The 21,346-nt window shown below is 38.4% G+C and overlaps 1 protein-coding gene across 10 annotated transcripts in view; it reads right to left on the reverse strand.

Annotated features, from left to right (window-relative positions):
- PTPRD (protein tyrosine phosphatase receptor type D) overlaps nt 1–21,346 on the reverse strand; it is a 521,421-nt gene that overhangs the window by 135,201 nt on the left and 364,874 nt on the right. For 5 of the 10 annotated variants that reach the window (XM_068552041.1, XM_068552036.1, XM_068552042.1 and 2 more), the window contains 5 exons: nt 20,559–21,146; nt 20,025–20,122; nt 18,918–19,177; nt 7,681–7,771; nt 2,315–2,524 (listed from right to left, as the gene is read on the reverse strand). In XM_068552041.1, the coding sequence (XP_068408142.1) occupies nt 2,315–2,524; nt 7,681–7,771; nt 18,918–19,177; nt 20,025–20,122; nt 20,559–21,146 (1,247 nt within the window). Of the gene's footprint in view, nt 1–2,314; nt 2,525–7,680; nt 7,772–18,917; nt 19,178–20,024; nt 20,126–20,558; nt 21,147–21,346 lie in introns of all 10 variants that reach the window. The other 5 variants (XM_068552035.1, XM_068552039.1, XM_068552034.1 and 2 more) reach the window with 1 other exon arrangement.

Below are 21,346 nucleotides of genomic sequence, written 5' to 3' on the forward strand. Positions count from 1 at the left end.
ATATTAAATATGTACTTGAGAACAGTCATTTTAATAGGATGAGGAAGGAGATGAGCAATGATGGCTGTCACCCTCCTATCCAGATGTGTGTCACATCAAAAGGTCTTAAGAACCATGCCCCTATAAAAGGCATCCAAATTGGAAAGGAAGAAGTAAAACTGTCATTATATGCAGATGACATGTACTATATATAGAAAACCCTCAAGTCTCCACCAAAAATATTATTAGAACTAGTAAATACATTCAGTAAAGTTGCAGGTTACAAGATTAACACACAGAAATCTTGCTTTTCTATACACTAATAATGAACTATCAGAAAGAGAAAGCAAGAAAACAATCCTGTTTAAAATTGCATCAAAAAGAATAAAATATCTAGGAATAAACTTAACCAAGGAGGCGAAAGACCTATACTCTGAAAACTATAAAACACTGATGAAGAAATTTGAAAATGATAAAAAGAAATGGGAAGATATTCCGTGTTCTTGGATTGGAAGAATTAATATCATAAAATGTCCATACTACACAAGGCAGTCTACAGATTTAATGCAATCCCTATCAAATTACCCATGGCATTTTTCACAGATCTAAAACAACACTAAAATTTATATGGAACCACAAGATTCTGAAAAGCCAAAACCATATTGAGAGAAAAAGAACTAAGCTGGAGGAATCATGCTCCCTGACTTCAGACTATACTATGAAGCTACAGTAATCAAAATACTATGGTACTGGCACAAAAACAGACACACAGATCAGTGGAAAAGAATAGAGGCTCTAGAAATAAACCCAGGCACCTATGGTCAATTATTCTACTACAAAGGAGGGCAAGAATACACAATGGAGAACAGACAGTCTTTTCAACAAGTGGTGCTGGGAAAGCTGGACAGCTACCTGTAAAAGAATGAGATTAGAACATTCCCTCACACCATATACAAAATAAACTCAAAATGGATTAAAGACCTAAATGTAAGACCTGAAACCATAAAACTCCTAGAAGAGAGCATAGGCAGAACATTCTTTGACATAAATTGTAGCAATTTTTTTTTTTTTTTTGGACCTCCTAAGGCAAAAGAAATGAAAGCAAAAAACAACAAACAAAAAATGGACCTAATTAAACTTAAAAGCTTTTGCACAGCAAAGGAAACCATCAAAAAAACAAAAAGATAACCTACTGAATGGGAGAAAAATATCTGCAAATGATATGACCAACAAGGGCTTAATATCCAAAATATATAAACAGCTCCTACAACTCAATATCAAAAAAACAGACAACCCAATTAAAAATGGGCAGAAGTCCTGAATAGACATTTTTCAAAAGAAGGCATACAGACAACAGGCACATGAAAGGATGCTCAACATCTCTAACCATCCGAGAAATACCCATCAAAACCACAGTGAGATATCACCTTAAACCTGTCAGAATGGCTATCATCAAAAAGACCACAAATAACAAATGTTGGCGAGGATGTGGAATAAAGGGAACCCTTGTACACTGTTGGTGGGAATGTAAATTGGTGCAGCCACTATGGAACACAGTATGGCGGTTCCTCAAAAAACTAAAAATAGAACTACCATATGATCCAGCAGTCCTACTCCTGAGTATGTATCTGAAGAACCTAAAAACGCTAGTTTGAAAACATACAGGTACCCCAATGTTCATAGCAGCATTATTTACAATAGTCAAGATATGGAAGCCACCCAAGTGTCCATTAAGAGATGAATGAATAAAGAAAATGTATATATATGCCATGGGATATCACTCAGCCATAAAAAAGAATTAAATTATGCTATTTGCAACAACATGGATGAACCTAGAGAGAATTATGCTTAGTGAAATAAGTCAGAAAAAGACAAATACTGTATGACATCGCTTATATGTGGAATCTAAAAAATAAAACAAACCAATGTGTATAACAAAACAGAAACAGATTCACAAAGAACAAACTAGCGGTTACCAGTGGGGAGTGGGTTAGGGCAAGAGAGGGGTGTGGGATTAAGAGATACAAATGCCAAAACAAAAAACAAACAACAACAACAAAAAGAACCATGCCCTATCAATTTGGCACTTCATAAACTAGCTGTCCATCTAAATTTCCTGTCATTAGGGACACAGCCTTACTTGTAACGAAATCTCAAGCAGATTACTCAGCAATGTTCAAAGAGTAGGCAGCCTGTTACTATATCTAAGTTAGCGAAATGTCTTGAGAAATAATTAGGGTGCATGTACCTCTGTATCCCCAAATAACCAAATTCTGGTGAAAAATGTGTAAGAATACCATAGGAAATTAGATGGATGCCATCATAATGAACTTACAGACTCTGCGTGCTCCATCACTGCTAACACAAAGAAGACATATTCTTGACCACTTTGGAGTTGCTTGTTTGTAAATCCACCATAATGTTTGTCATCCCCCAGGGTGAACTCAGTGGGAAGGACATCAAAGTGAGCGGCAATATATGGCTTCAATTCAACTTCTCTCCCATAACGGATGCTTCTGCGTTTCCTAGATATCTCTTTAAGCAGCTTAAGGAAAAAAAGTGGGAAACAGAGAAAGAAATGTAAACAACAATAACCCAACTTAATGGCAATTTAATGGGAGAAATTAATGCAGGGCTGGGAACAACCCAAATACAATGTGTCCACAATACGCGTAGTATGTCAGCATTACTGAATCTCAGTCTCTCTTGTCTTCCAAAGGTAAGGCACTGAATTGCAATTGCAAGGCTCAGGCCGTAAAGACAGGACAATGAGATGCTTTACTGGTAGCTCACATCACTGTCCACTCTAATGAAATCCTCTCAAAGGACAAGAATGCATTATAACTTGTCTATGGAAAAAAATCAGCTTGATTCACAAAAGCCTGTCATGCAAGCTTTATCACTTACTTATTAAACAAGTAGTACCCTCAGATAAAGCCATGAAAGCTTTCAAAGACCAACCTTTTGGAGAGATTAGTACCATTTTAGATTACTTTTAGTAATGAGATAACTTGTATGATATATATTCCCTCAAATCAGCAGAAATAGAATCTGATGACCAATTTTTAATTGACATAATTTAAATAGACATTGTCACTTATTTAACGATTTCTGGCTTGACTTGGTTCCTTGATTAACCATTTGGGGTAAAATGGTAAAATTCCTTGCATTTATCATGGCACCGGGTTTTTCTGGAGCTAATAGCTCTCTGGAGATGTTGAATTATCTTGCCAGGCGATAAAGGCAGGGTAGCGAAAAAATAATTTTAATATTACACTGAAGAAAACAAATATAAACATGTACACACACAAATCCTTCATGTATTTCTAAAAGAAAAAAAAAGAGTACAAATTATGGTTTGATGCTCTATTGCTTTGCATTCACTCTTTTATTAGGAGAAACTCACGTTAATGATATTTCATGACAATTTCAAAATGATGTTTAAGTTATCTCTGTCTGCTTCCATTAAATATTGGTATTTTATAGGGCTCAACTGAGAAAAAGAAGTTTACAGCAGTCTGAGATGCCTTTTGATGTAAGGGACAGCTTAACTGGTGTTTTGAAAGAATTCTGATTTGTTTTACTACCCCTATAGAAAAGACTATCTGAGACCCTGGTGCAATGAAGGCCAGGCTTCTGTAATAATAATGGCTGCAGACTGTATATGCGGCAAATACCAAATCCTTACGTTAGGAACCTGATGGTAAACTACAGTCTCTTCAACACAGAATGTAAATGTGCTCAGCTGGTCAAAATTATAACTTAAAAATGTAAAAAATCACCCTCTTGGTTATATAGATAATTTGTGCCCATATTATTGAATACTTATAATGTTCTCAAACTTTCTGTTAAGTTTGAGTTTCTTGATACAATTAAAATTACATGAAATGTAATTTCTTTTATAAAAACCACAGCAGACTTGTTTAGCAAATTTGGACCATCTGATGAGAAATTCGGGTAGACTGATCAATTATGGACCAACTGTGTTGTAATAAAGCAAGTCCAGAAACTTAGCACTATCTTTCAATCCTGTTGTCACATTTAGGTTTTATAATAATGATAATAATGACAATACTGCTTTTCTTTGTTAACCAATTCCTAGGTGCCAGGCACCGTTCTCAGGAGACTAAACATGGCTTAGTTCATTTACTCATAAAAACTCTATGAAATAGGTTATCATTATCCCCATTTTATAAATGAGGAAACTGAGGCAGAATAGAAAGTGACAATAGTGGATTCAATTGGTGAAATAAAATGCAATTACATGTAAGAGATTTTTTTCCAACCATATTTTCATTTACTTAATGGCTGCACAATATCAAAGAAACATAATTGCAACATTTAGGCTAAATTAACAATGTTAACTCTCTTAACTCAGTCTATACTTAAATATACAATTTTTGTGCATCTGCTTTCATTAACACAGATAAATGCGTACTTAGATGTCTTTTTCCTAGATTCTTTTAACATGTATTTTAAAAAATTCTGATGCAAATATTTAATATATACTTGAAAAGTCACTACATAGGTTATTGTTGATATGTAGTAATTTATGGGCCATTACTTAGAGAAGGACAAATGAAGTGCAGAAGAGCCGAAAAGCTTTTTGAAGTTGCTTAATCAGAAACATTTACCATCCGTTGTTTATGCAACTGTGTCCCCTCTTCTACTTCACTGATCAAACCCCACCTTGATTTTATTCATATTTCAGATGTAGGCAACTGTCATAATTCATCCGTGTCACTGTCATCCCTATGAGTACCTTTTGCTAGGGTTTCTTTAGAAGACTTCGGGGAAGTACTTTAACAGATTTTAGTGTTTTGGTGCTCCTTAGACCCAATGCTGCCATTCATTAAGGTCAAACCTGGAACATCAACCCTGCCCCTGCAGCTTGCTCTAATCTCTGTAGGACGCTCCCTGTGTTATACTTTAAATGGGTCAAGTGTGCTCAGATGACACTGAAGTGAGCCAGTATGTTGAGGTTACAACCACAAATGACCACATTATTTTACAGCAAGCCTTTGAAGTACAATGCGATGAAAAGCCTATGATGTATTACAAGACCTTCCCTGAATTAAATGTAACTAACATTTTAGGAGTCATTCTGTCCAGAATTCATTTTTACCATCAACGTCTGCTCTGCCCAGTCTGACCTTGACGACTAAGAGTTCCAGTCTATGAATTTATTATGTGAAGATTATCCCCAGACAAAGGATAAATGAGCTCAGAAGATGATATTGAGAGTGACTCTGTTTGGAAAGCCTCTTTCCATTTTTTATGGGCCTAGGTGTGAGGCGTACGTGTGGAAATCCCCTTAGGCCACCACTCTATTTGATGATGGGGTTTCAGCGATTTGAATTATAGGCCTTTCTAAAAAATCACTTGGTCAAATACATTTAAGAGAGGAACACGGCTTTGTCAAACCTGGCAGTACCAAGCTACAGATAAAATTACTACAGTGCTTTTATTATCCATGGTAGAAAAAAAAAAAAAAAAAAACCTGTCTGTAGGGATCATAAACTGGACGAGTAAGCACAAAGTGAGGCCACAGCCTACTTTCATTTGTTCCCCTCCACAATAGTTACCAGATGTATTGGAGGTTTCCAGAAGATACATCAAGGGCTTTAGTTTTTTATCAGAAATAATTTTCATTTTCCAGTCACTGCATATCTTATTTCTTCCACCATTAATTCTACAATGTGGTCTCAATTATATCAGTAAGAAAAGTGGGAAAGAACCCATCCTGACCCCAAAATTTTGAATTAATAAGTGTTCTTTATCAAACTATTATACAGATTAATGCACTACAATTTGTGGGATGATTAAAATGACCCTTTGTTATGGGAATCAGCAGCAGAGACCCATAGAATGTAATTGCAAGAAAGTTCAATGTCATATAGCTCTATACTTTAATCCATTAGAACTGATGTGCATTTTGGAGGTTAAAACCTAGCTGTAAAAGAGAATCAGCTTCCTATTACTTACTACCAAATGGCTCCACTTCTAAGGAAAGCTTTTTTTTTTTTTCTTTTAAGTATTTGATGTCATTTTTGGCTTGGATGTTAATTCCTTGAAAACTTTTTTTTTTTTTTTTTTAAAATAGGTAGAAAGATTCATAGATTTTACAAGCTGCCTTTGCATTTTAAATCCAATTCCAACTGAATTCTGCATTTCGGCTGAGAACTGATTAAAATAATAATGAATATGTCAGGATTAACTGATTAGTCAGTTGCAAGTAAAACATGCCTTTTTTGCTTCAAAATGTTTAGAGACCAGCTCATCGGCTCGCATATTCAGATGTGCTCCTCTGACATCATAAAAAATGATTTTGTTCCTTTATTTTCAGCAGAAAAAATAGTAAAGTTTGTAAGACAAATTACTTGACAGCATGATTGAAATGTGTCTCATTTTATACTCCTTCAGTGCTCACCTAATCACTAAACAGTGACACAAAAGCATAGTCCTAACCTTGCACTCATCTCCCTTTCTGAACTTGATCAAGTTTAACTCAGACAAATGAAGTGGTTGATGATGAAACATACTTCTAGGGACACATGTCTGTCAAAAGAAGCTAACAGCCCTGCTCTCGACATCACAGTCTCCTTAGTGCAGACGTGTATGAAATAAACATCACTTCCCTGTAATGCAGTTAGGGAATGTCTGCCTTTCCTTGCTTTGTATGCGCTGATTTGAGGGACAGAAAATACCTAAAAATAACGGGTTGGGTTATAAGATATAGAACATGTTGTAAATAAATCCAAGAAATTAAAATCTCGTATTTCCCCTAATGGGGGCCTTTTTTATTTGACTTCTGAACCGATTCAAACTAGAGTCATGTTAAAATTGTGAAGTCTCTCCTGTGTAGTATTTCAAAATGTGAAGCCCAGCCATTAATCTGCTGTGGCCCTCTAGGGATCTGGCTTAACACTTGGGATCACAGTTTTCTCATCTAAACAGAAGTATGTCAAAATTAGATCTCGTTCTATATACTGTGTGTTTACTTTAAAAAAAAAAAAAAATGTTCTTTTTGCAAAAAAGAGTACCAAGGTACCTATTGTTGTTGTAAGATTTTAGAAATCAATAGTATTTAGTATTTGCTCTGTTTTTTGCACCATATTTCTTGCTCAGCTCAAAATTCTGCGATTTGTTTTGTTTGCCCCTGAAGTTACATGCATTTTTGATTCTGATATCCTACAAAATATAGAATAAAGCAAATATGTGCTAACCAGCACAGTTCTGTCAGAAATTGGTCAAGAACACATAGCAGGTCAAGTGTTGAACTCTGGTGCAAATTGCAACTTAGCATTTTTAACAGCCTCAGCTACCATTGCACTGATGAAGTATACCTTGGAATTCATAGCAATGGTGATTAAGTCTTTGCTGACAATTCAGTTCACCTTCCACACCTCTGCATCATGTTTTACAAGGGGCACGGGGCAAAATATTAAAGCCAACAAAGATGAGATAGGTTGTAAGCTTTACAACAGCTTAATGTCTTTTAATTAAATCAAAAAGCTCTTTGTTGGGACCCCAAGAGGTTAACACACCTATAGCAGTGAACCATCTGAGTAGCCAGCTGACCAGCCAGCCATGTAGGGAGTCAGCACCCAGATTAGATGCTGAAAGGTCTCCACAGAGAGGAGAGGTCTATTTTAAAAATTAAATAACTAATGAACGACACTGCCCAAAACACATAGTTACCTCATCTAATTCCATTTCATCTGGACTATCCCACGGCTTGATAAATTTCCCACGAGATTTCTTCAAAGGCACAATTATTATGTAGTAACCTCTGCACAAGAATAGATAGACAAAAATAAGGTTAGTTCGGAGGGAAAAGAAAGTGGATATATCCTTAAATCTTCCACAGACCTGAAGATTGAGACCGAAGGCAAATTATGGATATGGAGTGACTTGTCCATCAATGGCAAATAACCACCTGTTTGTTCAATTTTAAAAACAACGTGGATAGACATTTATGTGTGACTTCAGTGATCTTGTATGGTAATATCACCATGGTTGACTGACCTTTATTAGGTATCATAAACAGAGTGGAAATAGTTTGTTAGTACCCTGGTGCTGGACACATACAAGGTGGGTATGTTGAAATCTACCACCACAGGCTGCTGAACCAAGAATTGTCCATGACATTAATTTATAAGACGATTTTTGTAAGGAAGATGTGTAATAAAAATTACTCTAAGCTCATACAAATGCCTACACGATGATGATGACAATGGTTTTCTTTATACACTGTTAAGATACATTTTATTTGGATAAGAAATTAAAAGCATAAAAATTACTCATCATCTCACAATCATATAAAGATGTAAAGGTTCCCCTCTCTTTCTACCCATCAAATTGCAAACCTTAAGGTAGGTACTGCAGAAATTTGGAGACAGTCACTACCTGAGGGCTTTCAAAATAGGTCTCAGTATAATACCTCTATAGGAAGGGACAAAAGTAAGCGAGTCCTCACACTGAGAACGGTCAACTACAATTTATGTATAAAGGTTCCTTGTGCCCAAATAGATGTGGGTTATTTGTAAAGTTGTTTTGTCACTTCCGTATAGCGTATACTGTGCTCTTATATTCAGAGTCAGGGACTCTGCTCATACTGATTTTTGGTAGTAACTATACAAGGACTTTGAACATAAGGTATAATAATAGCCACCACATTAATCACTTCCTACTTTTCAGGTATTATAGTAAATGCATAATCTCATTTTGCCCTCTCAAAAATCCTTTAAGGACAGGTAAGAGACAAAAAAGAAAGCTCCACAGAGACTGAATAATCGCTCAAGTTAAAACAGATAGTAAGGGGATACAAACCTATATATGTAGAGAGAGAGATATATCTCTTAACTATGGCAATAATCTGCTTTTGTCTCATTTACTCTGGATCATAAAGCACTTTTATGGAAATTTATTGTGGAAATGAATACACACACACACACACACACACACACACACACACACACACCCCTACCTCTGCCTCTCAGAGGAAAGGTATGAGAACAGGATGGGTGCTATCAAGCTTGTATCACATTATATTACAGAGACTAATAGTACACACAGGAAGTCCTGTTTGTTCTTATCGCAAAGCAAAACCTGTAATAAACTCAGCAAATCCTGTGTGATAAAGAACTCTGTTTCCACAAACAGAGTCTGGAGCAGCTCTGTCCAGTACAGTAGCTGCTAGCCCCTTGTGGCTATCAAGCACTTGAGATGTGGCTAGTCTGAACTGACATGTGCTCTACCTGTAAAAGACACTGGATTTCAAAAACTTAGTATGAAAATAAATGTAAAATATCTCAGCAATAATTTTTTAACAGTGATCACATGTTAAAATGATAATATTCTGGATATAATGCGTTTCGTAAAAAATGAAAGTAAAATTAATTACATCTGTTTCTTTGTACTTTTTACCATAGCTGCTAGAAAGTGTAATATTTCACATGTGGCTCTCATTACATTTGTTGGGCAGGGCTGATCTGGAGTGTTCTGGTAAAGAATGTGGCATCTAGAGATATATCTGGCCCAGAATTTAGGATCTGCCACTAATGAGCTGTATGATCCTGGGCTGATCATCTAACATCCCTGAATCTCAGTGGCATATACTGAAAATGAGAGTAAATAATATCAGACTTATTCTGGGGAAATAAGACAAATGAACACAAAGTGCTTAGCACAGTGTGTGTCACGTAGCACTTCACAGATGCCAGCTGCTACTGGCTGGTACTGACCATCATGGTGGGAGAGATGGATCTGAACACAGACACAGTAGGACACAGTGAAATTCCCTGAGATGTAGATTAAAGAACTTATCAAACTTTTCTTCCCCCCCCCCCCCCCCCCCCGATCAAGAATTCAAGTCAAACCAGACAACTACAGCAGAATCCTCTATCCATGGTGCTCTGAGCAACACATCAACAGGGTCACATCACTTAGCCATCCATTTTCTTTCCCACAAATAATGATGATGATCAAGGAGGGTAGGGAGAAGGAAGAGTGGAGGATGTGAGAGAGGCCAGTATCCTTTATGGTCCAGAGTAAGCTTCCTCCTCTTCCTGTCCTCCCACCACCTGAAGAGTTTGCCAAACAGGTCCATCATGTTAAATGAGCATGGAGAAGAATGACAGGGGCTGCAACCTAGCGCACAAAATAACACTGCAGATGGACTTGATAAACACACTTGTCAGGGAACCTCTTGCTTTTCACTACCAATTGCACAAAGTCAGGACAGCTTCTCTTTGCCTAAAGTAACGATACCGCACGTGATCAGGGAGCTCCCACTGTCCTCGTTCAGAATCTTGTAAATCAAGGTTAAGCTGATGAATCCTATTAATTTTTCTTCTGCTTTCATACTTTGAGTTGCCATTCTTGTACATGAAAAAAGAATCCGTCCTTTCTTCTGCAGCACTCCCCGACTATTCATTTCATTTGTGGCTCGGATAAGAATTGAACAGCCTTCCCCATAGCAATTAATTAACAGTGTGGCTGGAGATCCATAACCTTTTCTCGCCACGATCGCTAAAGCATTCACCTAGAGCAGCCAAAGTGGAGCCTTTCAAAGCAGCTCTCACCTATTGAAAGAAATGGGGTGTTGGGAATTTGGAACTCCTGGGTCCAAATCCATACATTTCAACTGTATTCTCTGCAACTATGACTCTGTAAAGAACCTCGTATTTGCCTTTCCTGAGGCCTAGCTTTCCCCTGAGGATACTGCTTTCTTTGCAGACTTCTCACGTGGCGGCTGTTAATTTATTCCTCTGCCCATGAACCTCAGGTTTAGGGTTTGGGTTTCTTTCCTGGTTCACTGTTGCTTCTTGCAGGTATTTCTTCCTCCACCCTTTTGCTAAAATCACAATAAGCCCTCCTTTTGGAAGCTCGTACAATTCAGCTATGCTATGGTCTTCTCTTACTGATTTCTGCCATCTACCAACCTCTTCAGAATCTTTCCTTTGTGGAAGTTTTTGTCTTGTTTTGTTTTTCCCAGGGTTAACAGTCTTTTTTTTTCCTCCCAAACTCTGCCATCATTTTGGGTGACTTCAACCTTCAGAGGGCTGGCCCATGCACCAATCCAGGGCTCTCAATTTCTTGAGCTCTTCTTTTCCAAAACCCACATCCTCCATTCTGCCTTAGCTAAAATCTGATAGCCTTTCTCTGTGCCTGAACCCAAGGAGCTGAATACAGCTTGAGAAATAATGCACAGGGTAGAATGATGCCATAAGTTCATATTGAGCAAACTCAAACAGGCCTTCAACACTGCCTGGCAATACAACCACAGCTTCTCTAGTTACCCAGTCGATCCAATCTTCACAATAAGTTTTTCACACTTTCTCCCCTGGCCTCAAATCTTGGACATACATGCCTCTCCACTAGAAGATGGCCTTCGCTCTTATATACAGAGAAAAGAAAAAGATTTAGACAAGCATTCCCTCATCGTCTAACAAACTACAAGCCTCCCTACATCTGAGTGCAAACCATAATCTTTCGTATCGGTACCGTAGAAGGGCTGACTACACTTTCCAGAGCCAATTACTTTTTCTTGAATTGGGTCCTGCATCTCACTCTCTTAGGATGTTTACCATATACTCTACCCCTTGTCTCCCACATATCTCGATTTCTCCATCCTCGTTGGATTCTATCGATTAGCTTTCAATCCCTGGCAGGACAAAACAAACCACATCCTGCTCCAGTCATCACTTTCTCTCTCGCCTACCTCTTACTGCCCCAGTTCTGAGAAAAGCTGCGTGTTCCTGCTGTTCTCCATGTCTTTCCCTTCCATTCACTTCCCAGTCAACTGTGCTCTAGCTCCTGCCTCATCTGCCCATCTCACCACCTTCACCTGGGTCATCAGTATTGCGTCAAAAGGAGAAATTTTCACTCTCTTCTTACTTGATCTTTTATCAGAATCTGAGTATTCATAACACCCTCCACGAAACATATTCAGTTCTTTCTCTGTATCCAACTCTCCTGGTTTTCTACTTAAATCTCTCACCATGTTAACCTTACTTCTTTAGCAGGATTTATTACCTGCTACCCAGCTTTTCAACGGTGGAGCTCCTCAAGGACCTAGCCAAGGATTTGTCTTTACTTCCTCTTTTCTTCCCATGTGATCTCATTCCAGCTCAGGGAATCAGTTATCCCCTAGATGCAAATGATTTACAGATTCACATCTTCAGCCCAGAACGCTCCTCTGAACTCCACAAGTTTATCCCCTTCCAACTTTATGTCTCCATTTCTATGTCACAAAAGTACCTCAAATTTACTGTGGTTAAAATAAAACAAAAAATACGCCTCCAAAAGTAATCCTCTTCCAATATTGCACCACGATCCATTTTAGGGCACAGGCTGTAAACCTAGGTGTTATCACTGACAATCTGCATTAACTCTCTCCCTCTCTCATACCCAAACTACCGCTAGGTCCTATTACTTCCAAACTATCTATAGTGCATTCACTTCTCCCCATCTCTACCGCCACCGCTCTGGCTTCATTTCATTGTCTCATGCCTGGGTTGCTCCTAACTTTGTCTCCTAATTTTCTCTCTCCATTGAGTTAAACTCCCTTTAGTCCAGTCTCTGAAATTTTCATTTTGCAATAGAAAATTAATTGTAACATTTCCATTTTTAAAAATATTTCCATTGATCCTCATTTGTCTTAGGATAAAGACCAAAGGCATTATGAGACTCAGCAGGATCTTGCCTGAATCCATCTCTCTGTGCTCTCTGAGCTACGCCCTGGTGGGCTTTTAGTTTCTTGAATTTACTTGGTCCATTCTGTCTTTGATCATTCTGTACCATCTGTCTAGAACCTTCTGTCACTCCCAACACATTCCAAGTTATCTTCTCTCTTTCCTCAAATAGCAACTCACTTTTTTTACTTCCTAACTCAAACCTTCCCTGACCTCTGCTTAGATCAATGACCCCTATTACACGGTCTCAACGAACCATTTTTAGTCCATAAGTTTCTTATACGTTTAAGACATATTCCTATACTTAGAAACACATTCCTAAAGCAGGTACACATATAATTTCCCCAAATTTGCTAACGTTGCCATTTTATCACTGAGTTCCTTTTTCACTGAAAAGTGGAAGTGGGTGAAACAGGTAACTCTTGGGGATTTATGCCTCTCCTAGATCAGGAAGTCAAAAACATTTTGAGGCCCTTCTCTTGCATTAGAACTTTCCAACTTGAAACCTCATCAAGCTTTTCTCTTTCCTCCAAACCAGCCTCATGACATGCCTAAATGTCTTTTAGTTACCAGCAAAGCGGTGATCCTAGTTCTAATCTCATGCGGTATTAGGTAAGGTAAGATGACTCTGTAAAGTGAGGAACTAACATATACCCTGCAAATTCATATCAACCAAATCATATGAACTGAAAGAACTTGCTTGAAACGCAAAAAAAAAAAAAAAAAAAAAAAAAAATTGCTTTTGGACATAGAGCAGCTTCCCCTATGGGTAAAATTAAACTTTGTACTCTGTTTGCCTGTCTAATTCAAGCCTGAAGTTTAGCCTTCAAATACCCTTTTCAACACAGACCTTCACTATTAAACTAAGGGAAAATAAATAACTTGAGAATCAATATATCTGGAAAGCCCTCGACTACTTATAAAGTAAGCTGTGTTTTCCCAGTATATTAGATTTAATTAGATAAGTTAAATATAACCTTCAGAATTTTAATTATCCTATGTAAAGTTGTACTAATTTTATTTAATATGTTATCATCAAGGGGCCCAGTTCCATATAATTATCTGGGAAGGTGAGCTCTGGTCTTCGGGGCAGTCCCACTTCAAATTCTGGCAGGATTTTTGTATTAACAGTCCATACTAGCATTCTCCAACTCATTATTTAACTGGGAGGTCAAAATTTGTCTCAGAGTTTAATGATGAATGTCATGCCTTGAATAATCTTTTGATTTTTTTTTTTTTTTTCTTGGCTTTGGTCATTTGGGTATATATTGTTTAAATCAAATTAATTAACCACAGGAAAACCAAAGCAGGTTGAATGATCTTTCTAGTTTCTCTGTTTAAATTAAGGTTTCTAATCTTTTAAGCTATGTGTTGTCAGACAAGTTATTAATTGTCTTAAGCCTCATTTTCCTCATTTGTAAAATGGCAGATGATAATGCTGACTGTGGCTAGCCTCTCCCTTTACCTCTCCTCTAAATTCTCATGACAATCTACCGATTTTCTTGTTCCACATTTAACGTACATTTCCATAATCTGTGGCCAAGTGCACGTAACCTGATTCCTCTTGGTTCTAAGGTTTGTCTGGGGCAGTCCTATTGACATCTAATTGTTATGGACTTCTTAAATGTTTAGCAATTGTCCTAGGAAAAAATATCCTGGTTTGGTCAATCATTTTATGGTCACAGAGGCATGGTTGTGGTGCAACACATAGACTCTGGAGCCAGACTGCCTAAGTTCAAATCTTTCCTCTCTGGTTCTGCTATTGTGTTGCCAGGGCAAATTCGTACACCACCTTATAGCTTCGTCAGCTGTAAAATGAAGAGGACCGTTGGTGTGAAGATTACAGCAGTCACTGTGTGCAGTGTCCTTTGAAGAACACCTAGTAAGTCCTCTGTCCCTATTAACTATTAGCAGTATCAACTCTATGATCTTGGCTGGGCCACTTAGTGTCTTTGGGCCTCACTTTACTCACCTGTAAAAGGGGAGACCACCTACCTCACAGGGTTATTGTGAGACTTAAGTGAAATGCTCTAACACCTCCAGTAAATTGTAAAGCTCTATACAAATTTAAGCCTTTACCACTTCAATTAACAAACATATGATGCATGAATTAAACATTAAACAGCTTATACACACTGAGCTGCTAATAGTGGTGCATGTGTGTTATGAAACAACTTTGCTTCCAAGAATGTCTTTCTTTAAAAGAAAAAGTAGATAATAAATTTAAAATTTTATAAAACGCCCTTATTCTTCATTTCTATTTTTCATAAACATGAAAGGGTTGCTATGGAGTTAATTTACATTGGGTACCTTCTGGCAGCTTTTTCTCTGAGTACAATCTGTGTGGTGCTTTTTTTTCTTACCAACCAGAGTAAAACCCTGCTCTATAGAGTCACAGAAGTCCTCTTTGTCACCACAACTTGCTTCTGACGGATGGTGGCATTGCTAGAGTTTCTGACCAGCATTCTGCCCCCCTAAATGTATTCAAAGAGAAGGTTGAAGCCCCACGAGATTGCTGATACTAGAACCTGCAGTACCAATGTGGCTGTTTCGTGAAAAATCTGGCCCTTCGCTGAGGGAGCTCCCAGCTGCTCCACACAAAAACCAAGTGTGAAATCACAGAAGCAAGGAGCTATGTCTGCATCGTGTTTACAAGAGACAGATTTATTTTCAGGTGGTGAGGAGTTTGGAGGTGGGGATCAAGACCTCTCAATTATCGTGGCCGGAAATGAGGAAAGCCTGGTTTTCTGTTGATAAACGAAACAGCCCTTCAATCATCAACATTGTATTTTGACAGAAAAACAAATTGGAAGCATCTTTGTAGCTAGCTTTCACCTAAATACACGTTAGCAACCCACCCCAGAGCTCTGGAATCGATTCTGTTTTCTCCCCTCTTTTCTCCCTTACAATACTTAACAAAAGCTCCACTCTGATTTCTGAACTGCAAGTGGCACCGCATGGCACACAGCTTCTTGTCATATTTGACGATACCACATGAACCAACCTAGAAGACTGGATGGGTAACTTTGCGCTAGTATCCCTTTAAAAAACATAGTGAATATGAATTATGTAGGGATTTTTGCTAACAGGAGATTTGCTTTTCATTTCTTATGGTTCTTATACTTTTTCCTAGTTTTGTCTTTTGCTCTTGTCTTTTCCCCAGTTTTGTCTTTTGCTCTTGTCTTTTCCCCAGAGTGTTTAGAATATATTTCTGGGAATCTTTACTTCATTTCTAGAACAGAGTTTTTTCCATAATGGTTTGCTTTCTTTTTCTGTTCTGTAATAGTCTCTGATCTTTGTTACCAAAGTTTTATCCCTTTTCTTTGACTCCCGTGTCAAATATTACAAAGAAGAAGTGCATAAATAAAACAAAGAAAAATTGAACAAGCTAAAGAAAAATACTGAGAGAGAGAGACTATATTCTGCAGTATTCTCAATCCATTCAGAGGTTGGGAAATGAAAAAGAAGTCTATCACCAATGGACTAAAATGTCATTTCCCAAGAACCAAGCTAATTTGGTAAATAGCCATTAAAATCTTTTTTTTAATATATAAAGAAAAGTTTTGAAATCTAATAGTAAAAACTACAGATTATGTGACACTATTTTCGTCTTTTATCTACTCTTTCCCTGAATAGACAGTACATGTTTCTAATAGACTCAATTTATAGCCCATATAAACTATATGGACTGTTCCTTCATTGTTTGCAACTATTTTACCTTCTCTAAATCTTTCTCATCATTCAAAACTTATTAGATATCAGCTCCTTCTGGAAATCTCCCTTGACATCCAAGTTGGGCTAGAGTTCTACAGTATTTATGTTTCTACAGTACCTGGCAGTACTTGCTCCATTATATTCTTATTATCTATTTCCTGTATCTGTTTCCCCACTGTAAGGTAGGGCTTTATCTCAATCATCTCTCTATTTCCAGACCTAGTGCTGGCAGTACAGTATGTCTAGAGTACATGTTTGTTGGATGACAGCTGAAAAGTCTTAATGGATGGGTAAGATGTGGACGAATAACAAGTGCTAGTCTTTGTCTTGCTTGTGCAATATCACATGTGCTGTCCTCTGCCTGAAACAGCATCTCCCCACCCCCGCTCCCATGGACCAGCTTACTGTGATTCTTTAAGCCTCAGCTTAGATGTTAATTTTTTCAGGGCCTCTTCCCTGAACTACTAAACTGGGGTTGGGAGCTCCTCCTGTGGCCTCCCCTATCCAACTAACTTTTGGTATCACAGGACTCCACTCCACCTGACTCTCTACTTGTCCAAATTCCCCAGTTACCTACACTATGTAAGAGCCATGAGAAAGTCAGCATTCTCTCCACTGAATTCCTGCAACATTGTCTGGCACTACGGTGGGAGATCAAACAATATCCATAGAATATTTAAACAATAGAAAAATAAAATCTCCCTTTCATACTAAATTTTGTTGGAATCAAAATCACACTAATATTCCATTCTTCTTTTTAGTTTTCTAAATGATAGAAACAGAAGAGTGGACAAAAATGGAGACTAATATAAATGGAGACTGATTTCACTGATACCTCATGTAAAATGTACACAAAATTAAACTCATTAATTTCCTCCTGATCTTTCATCCTTCAGGATGAATGGCAGCATCATTTATTTTGTCATCCAAGCTCAGACCTCAGAGTCATCTATGACATTTTCCTCTGCCTTGATCCCTCCATTAAGACAGCTGCCAATTCCTACTGCTCTGTCTGCGTCTGCATCCCATTTCCACCATCACCATCTCACTTCAGAATCTTGTTACTTGCCTAGAGTCAACTAACTGCACAATGACTGCCCCAAACTTTTCTCTGTGGTGCTCCAATTCTTCCGACATGCCTTCAGGAGCCATCTTCCCTAAGAACTTTCCTAAATTATGTCACCAGATTGCTACTAAATGTAAAGGCTCCAACCATCCATAAATTATGTATAAATGCCTCTGCTTGACCTTCAAACCTTTCATAGCAAGTTTCATCCAAACTTGATCATGTGGAACAGAAGAAAGGACAAAGGGTTTAGTCTTATCCCAAGCCAGGAGCACAGTTCCTAACATGCAGCAGACACACAATAAATATTTCCTAAAATGGAAAAGAAGGAAACTTGGGTGTTACACAGATGACATCATGCCACTCTCCTGCATAAAGTCCTTTCATGGATTGTCACTATCTACAGGATACAGTTCCAACTTCTGAGCACAACTGGGCTCTTGTATACCTGCCTCTCACTACTCTTGCCCTGGCTCTCTGAGCACGTGCCTTATGGAATCACTTGCTTCCTTTACTAATGAGCCTTTGCATACGATTTCCTCCCTCTGATTTTTTTGTATGCCTCTTATTTGTCCTTCAAGATTAAATTCAGAAACTTTCTTGACACATTTCATTCTGGATTAGCTACTGTTAAGGTAGAATACGACTCTATCGCTAGCACGTATTACATCTGTTTCTCTGTATTCCTCACTCTGTGGTAAACTCTTTGAAGACAGGGACCCCATCCTCTTTTTTTGTTCTCCAGGGTCTACCACAGTACTCGTACTTAATATACTTTGGTGAAAACACTTTTTTTCTTCTACTGGCTACCATCAACTGGCTATACACAACCAACAAACTACTTAATTGACTGGATTTAATTTCCACTTCAGGCCCATTGGCCTCTACACTGTGCTCCATCCAAAGCAGAAAAAATTACATTTTCTAGCTTTCACGTTTCTTCTAATGTCATTCTGAACTTTAGCTTGTTGAAATCTCTCCCATCTTTCAGTGCACATGTAAAACAGCAGAGTCTTATACTGGTTTTTTTTTGTATCCAATTTCCTAAAGTTTCTTTTAGCATTGTAGTATTTTCTAAGAATTCCTCACAATTACAATAACATTCGCCAAATATCAGTTATTCGACTATTCACATCATTCTATACACTACGACGTAAACTTCTTTATGGTAAGGTTCATGTTCTATTTGTCTGTCTCTCCTAAATTATATCATTTCTGGAACTTAAAAATCACTCTCATTAATGTTAAAGTGGTGAGAATCTGTGTCACAATGAACTCTAGAACACAATGCAGCAGAACTTGAATAACAAAACAGTGAGCCTGTGCAGAAGACTCTCACTCTACATACAGCAATATAGTCTTTTATGACCACCTATATATATATATACCCGAGATTTAACCATTTTTTTCTTGCTTACATGCATTTCTATCCTGTAGCCCTAACCTTCGATCAAACTTACTTTATATTCTCATTTGCAGGTACTTCGGGCAGTTGCACGGTAATCATGCCATCCAAGTTGGTCTTCCCAATGAAGGCAGGCTTGGTACGTAGAACATCTGGTGCAGTCTTTGCGGTTACCCTGTGCTGCAGCCCCCCAGCACTGTTGCCACGATTTGTCAGCACAAATGAATATGACTTCTCAGGCTTCAGGTTGACAATTAACTTCTGGGTAGCTCGGCCATCCACTTCTTCTACCATTTTCCCATCATCGTAAAGAATCTAGAGAGATACAACCAATCAAAGAGATTTGGTTATCAGTCAGGCAATGAATATTTTCTAACTAATATGGTACTTGCTTATGGAAAATACATATGGGTCATTTCTAATTTGGGGCATTTCCTAAGCCCGTAAGTGCTCATAAATTCTAGAGATGGCATCAGTTTTCTTTTGTTTCTTATTGTGTAATGATACAATGTTTCTAAGTCTATCAAAAATACACAAAGAAATGTACAACAGCTAAACAATATTTGGCCCGTCAGCTGTCTGTGATCTTAAGGGAATGTTGGCAGAAATGCTCTAGGTTTCAATGCATCATCCACACCACTTTTTTCCAAACACTTCCATTCTTGTTCCCAAATATATTTTTACTTTCAAAAATGTTTCTCTGTTCTTTCTTTCACAGACTTGTACTTCTTGCCAACGTTTGCCAATATCTCTCAATGGGAAACTGAAGTTTAAAATATTCAAAGAATTCAGGCCAATTAACAAATTACTCAAATCCCAGGATACTGCATCACAAACAGGTAGAAACCATGTAAATCTCATTTCCTGATGAAAAAACAAAAGCACTAGCTTAGATGTAAAAAGTTCAACTTGGAAGTGCTAGGTGACCCACAAAGAATGCCGGCCCTGGGTTTGAGCTCCTGCCTCCTCTCGAGAGGGGAAAGGTCACACTGCCAAAGAGCCTGACTCAGTCTGTTATGTGAAAGCCACATAAGAAGAGAGAACAGCAAGTATGCGTGGCCGACTCAAAGCAGTCCGTATGCTTTGTTAGTGACTTACCCAGGTGACCTGCCCCCTCCACTTTTACCGGTGATATCTTCTTACACATTAGAAAACAACTTACTTTGAAAGGCATGGCAGAATTATAATTCTCTGGAATCTCCCAAGACAGTAGCACTGAAGTCTTCATTACTGCTTTGACATGAAAATTTTTTGCAAACACTGCTGGAAAAGGAAAAACAGTGTATTTAAACTACTCCTAAAAACGTATGACTCGTCCTTTTCCACGGACGGGCGGGCTTAAGCTAGATGCCATCTACTTGGATCAGACAGAGAAGTGTGATTTGCCTACCTGTTAAGAGCATTCATTTTAACACCTCATTCTCATAAGGATCTCTCCTTTCTCTCCCATTCAGTCAACTATATTGTGTTTTCCTTACCTGAGAACATTGGGGTGCTGTCAGCCAGACTTGCTTGGCATTCTCTAACTGAGATCTAAGGCATCCAAGACATATTAAGTTTTACATACTTTACCTTTTTGCTTCTGCTGAACCTATTAATATGAATGGGCCGATCAGTTATTTATAGCTTCAAAATACTGATTTCCAAAGACCGACATTCCTTTAAGGGAGAAAGGCCGTAAGCAGACAAATCCTACCTTGATCCACAGGCAGTGTCCTGAACTGGACACTGGGACTATACGGCCCGGGGCCTTTGCTCGTGTGAGCACGTACTTTTACATCATATGTGGTATCTGGTTTTAAGCCACTGAGTGTCAGAGTGGTGTCAGCGGGAACAATGAGCTGCTCCATTGGAAGAAGAGGGATATTGATATCCCTATACAGAAGGGTGTACTTGGTGATAATGCCATTTCTCTCTGCCAGGACAGGCGGCTGCCAAGATAACTGGACAGAGGTTGACGTGCTGCCTTCTGAGTGGAGGTTTTGAGGGAATCCAGTTGGGACTTCTTCTGGAACAGAAATCTCCTTCACCATCTCCTCCCCAAAGCCCACTTTGTTTCTGGCTGAGAGCCTGAAGATGTACGATGCTCCTTTGTGGATGTCTGTCGCCGTGAAGTGATCTTCTTTTTCGGAGAACTCAAGAGTAGTGAGTGGCTCCATATCCTTCCGGCCAAATTTTAGACGGTAGCCCTGGAGGGGTCCAAATGTGTCCACAGGGGGGTGCCACTGAACGAGAGCAGTATTCATCTGAGTGTGGTTAATCACAAGCCGGGGTTTCCCTGGAACTGGAGCACACAGGAGGGAGTGGTGAGACCACCCTACATGGGTGTTCGCATTTCAATCACTGGTGAACGGGAATGCCACTCCACGGGCATTTCCATGCCTTTACTTATAAAAAAAAAGCCAGGGCTTGGTCTATATGTCTTTGTGGAAACATGCTCCTTCTCATACTCTTTTAAGGTAGGGTGAGATATTAGAATTTGAT

The sequence above is a fragment of the Eschrichtius robustus genome, chromosome 10, assembly GCF_028021215.1.
Source record: "Eschrichtius robustus isolate mEscRob2 chromosome 10, mEscRob2.pri, whole genome shotgun sequence".
Lineage (NCBI taxonomy): Eukaryota > Metazoa > Chordata > Mammalia > Artiodactyla > Eschrichtiidae > Eschrichtius > Eschrichtius robustus.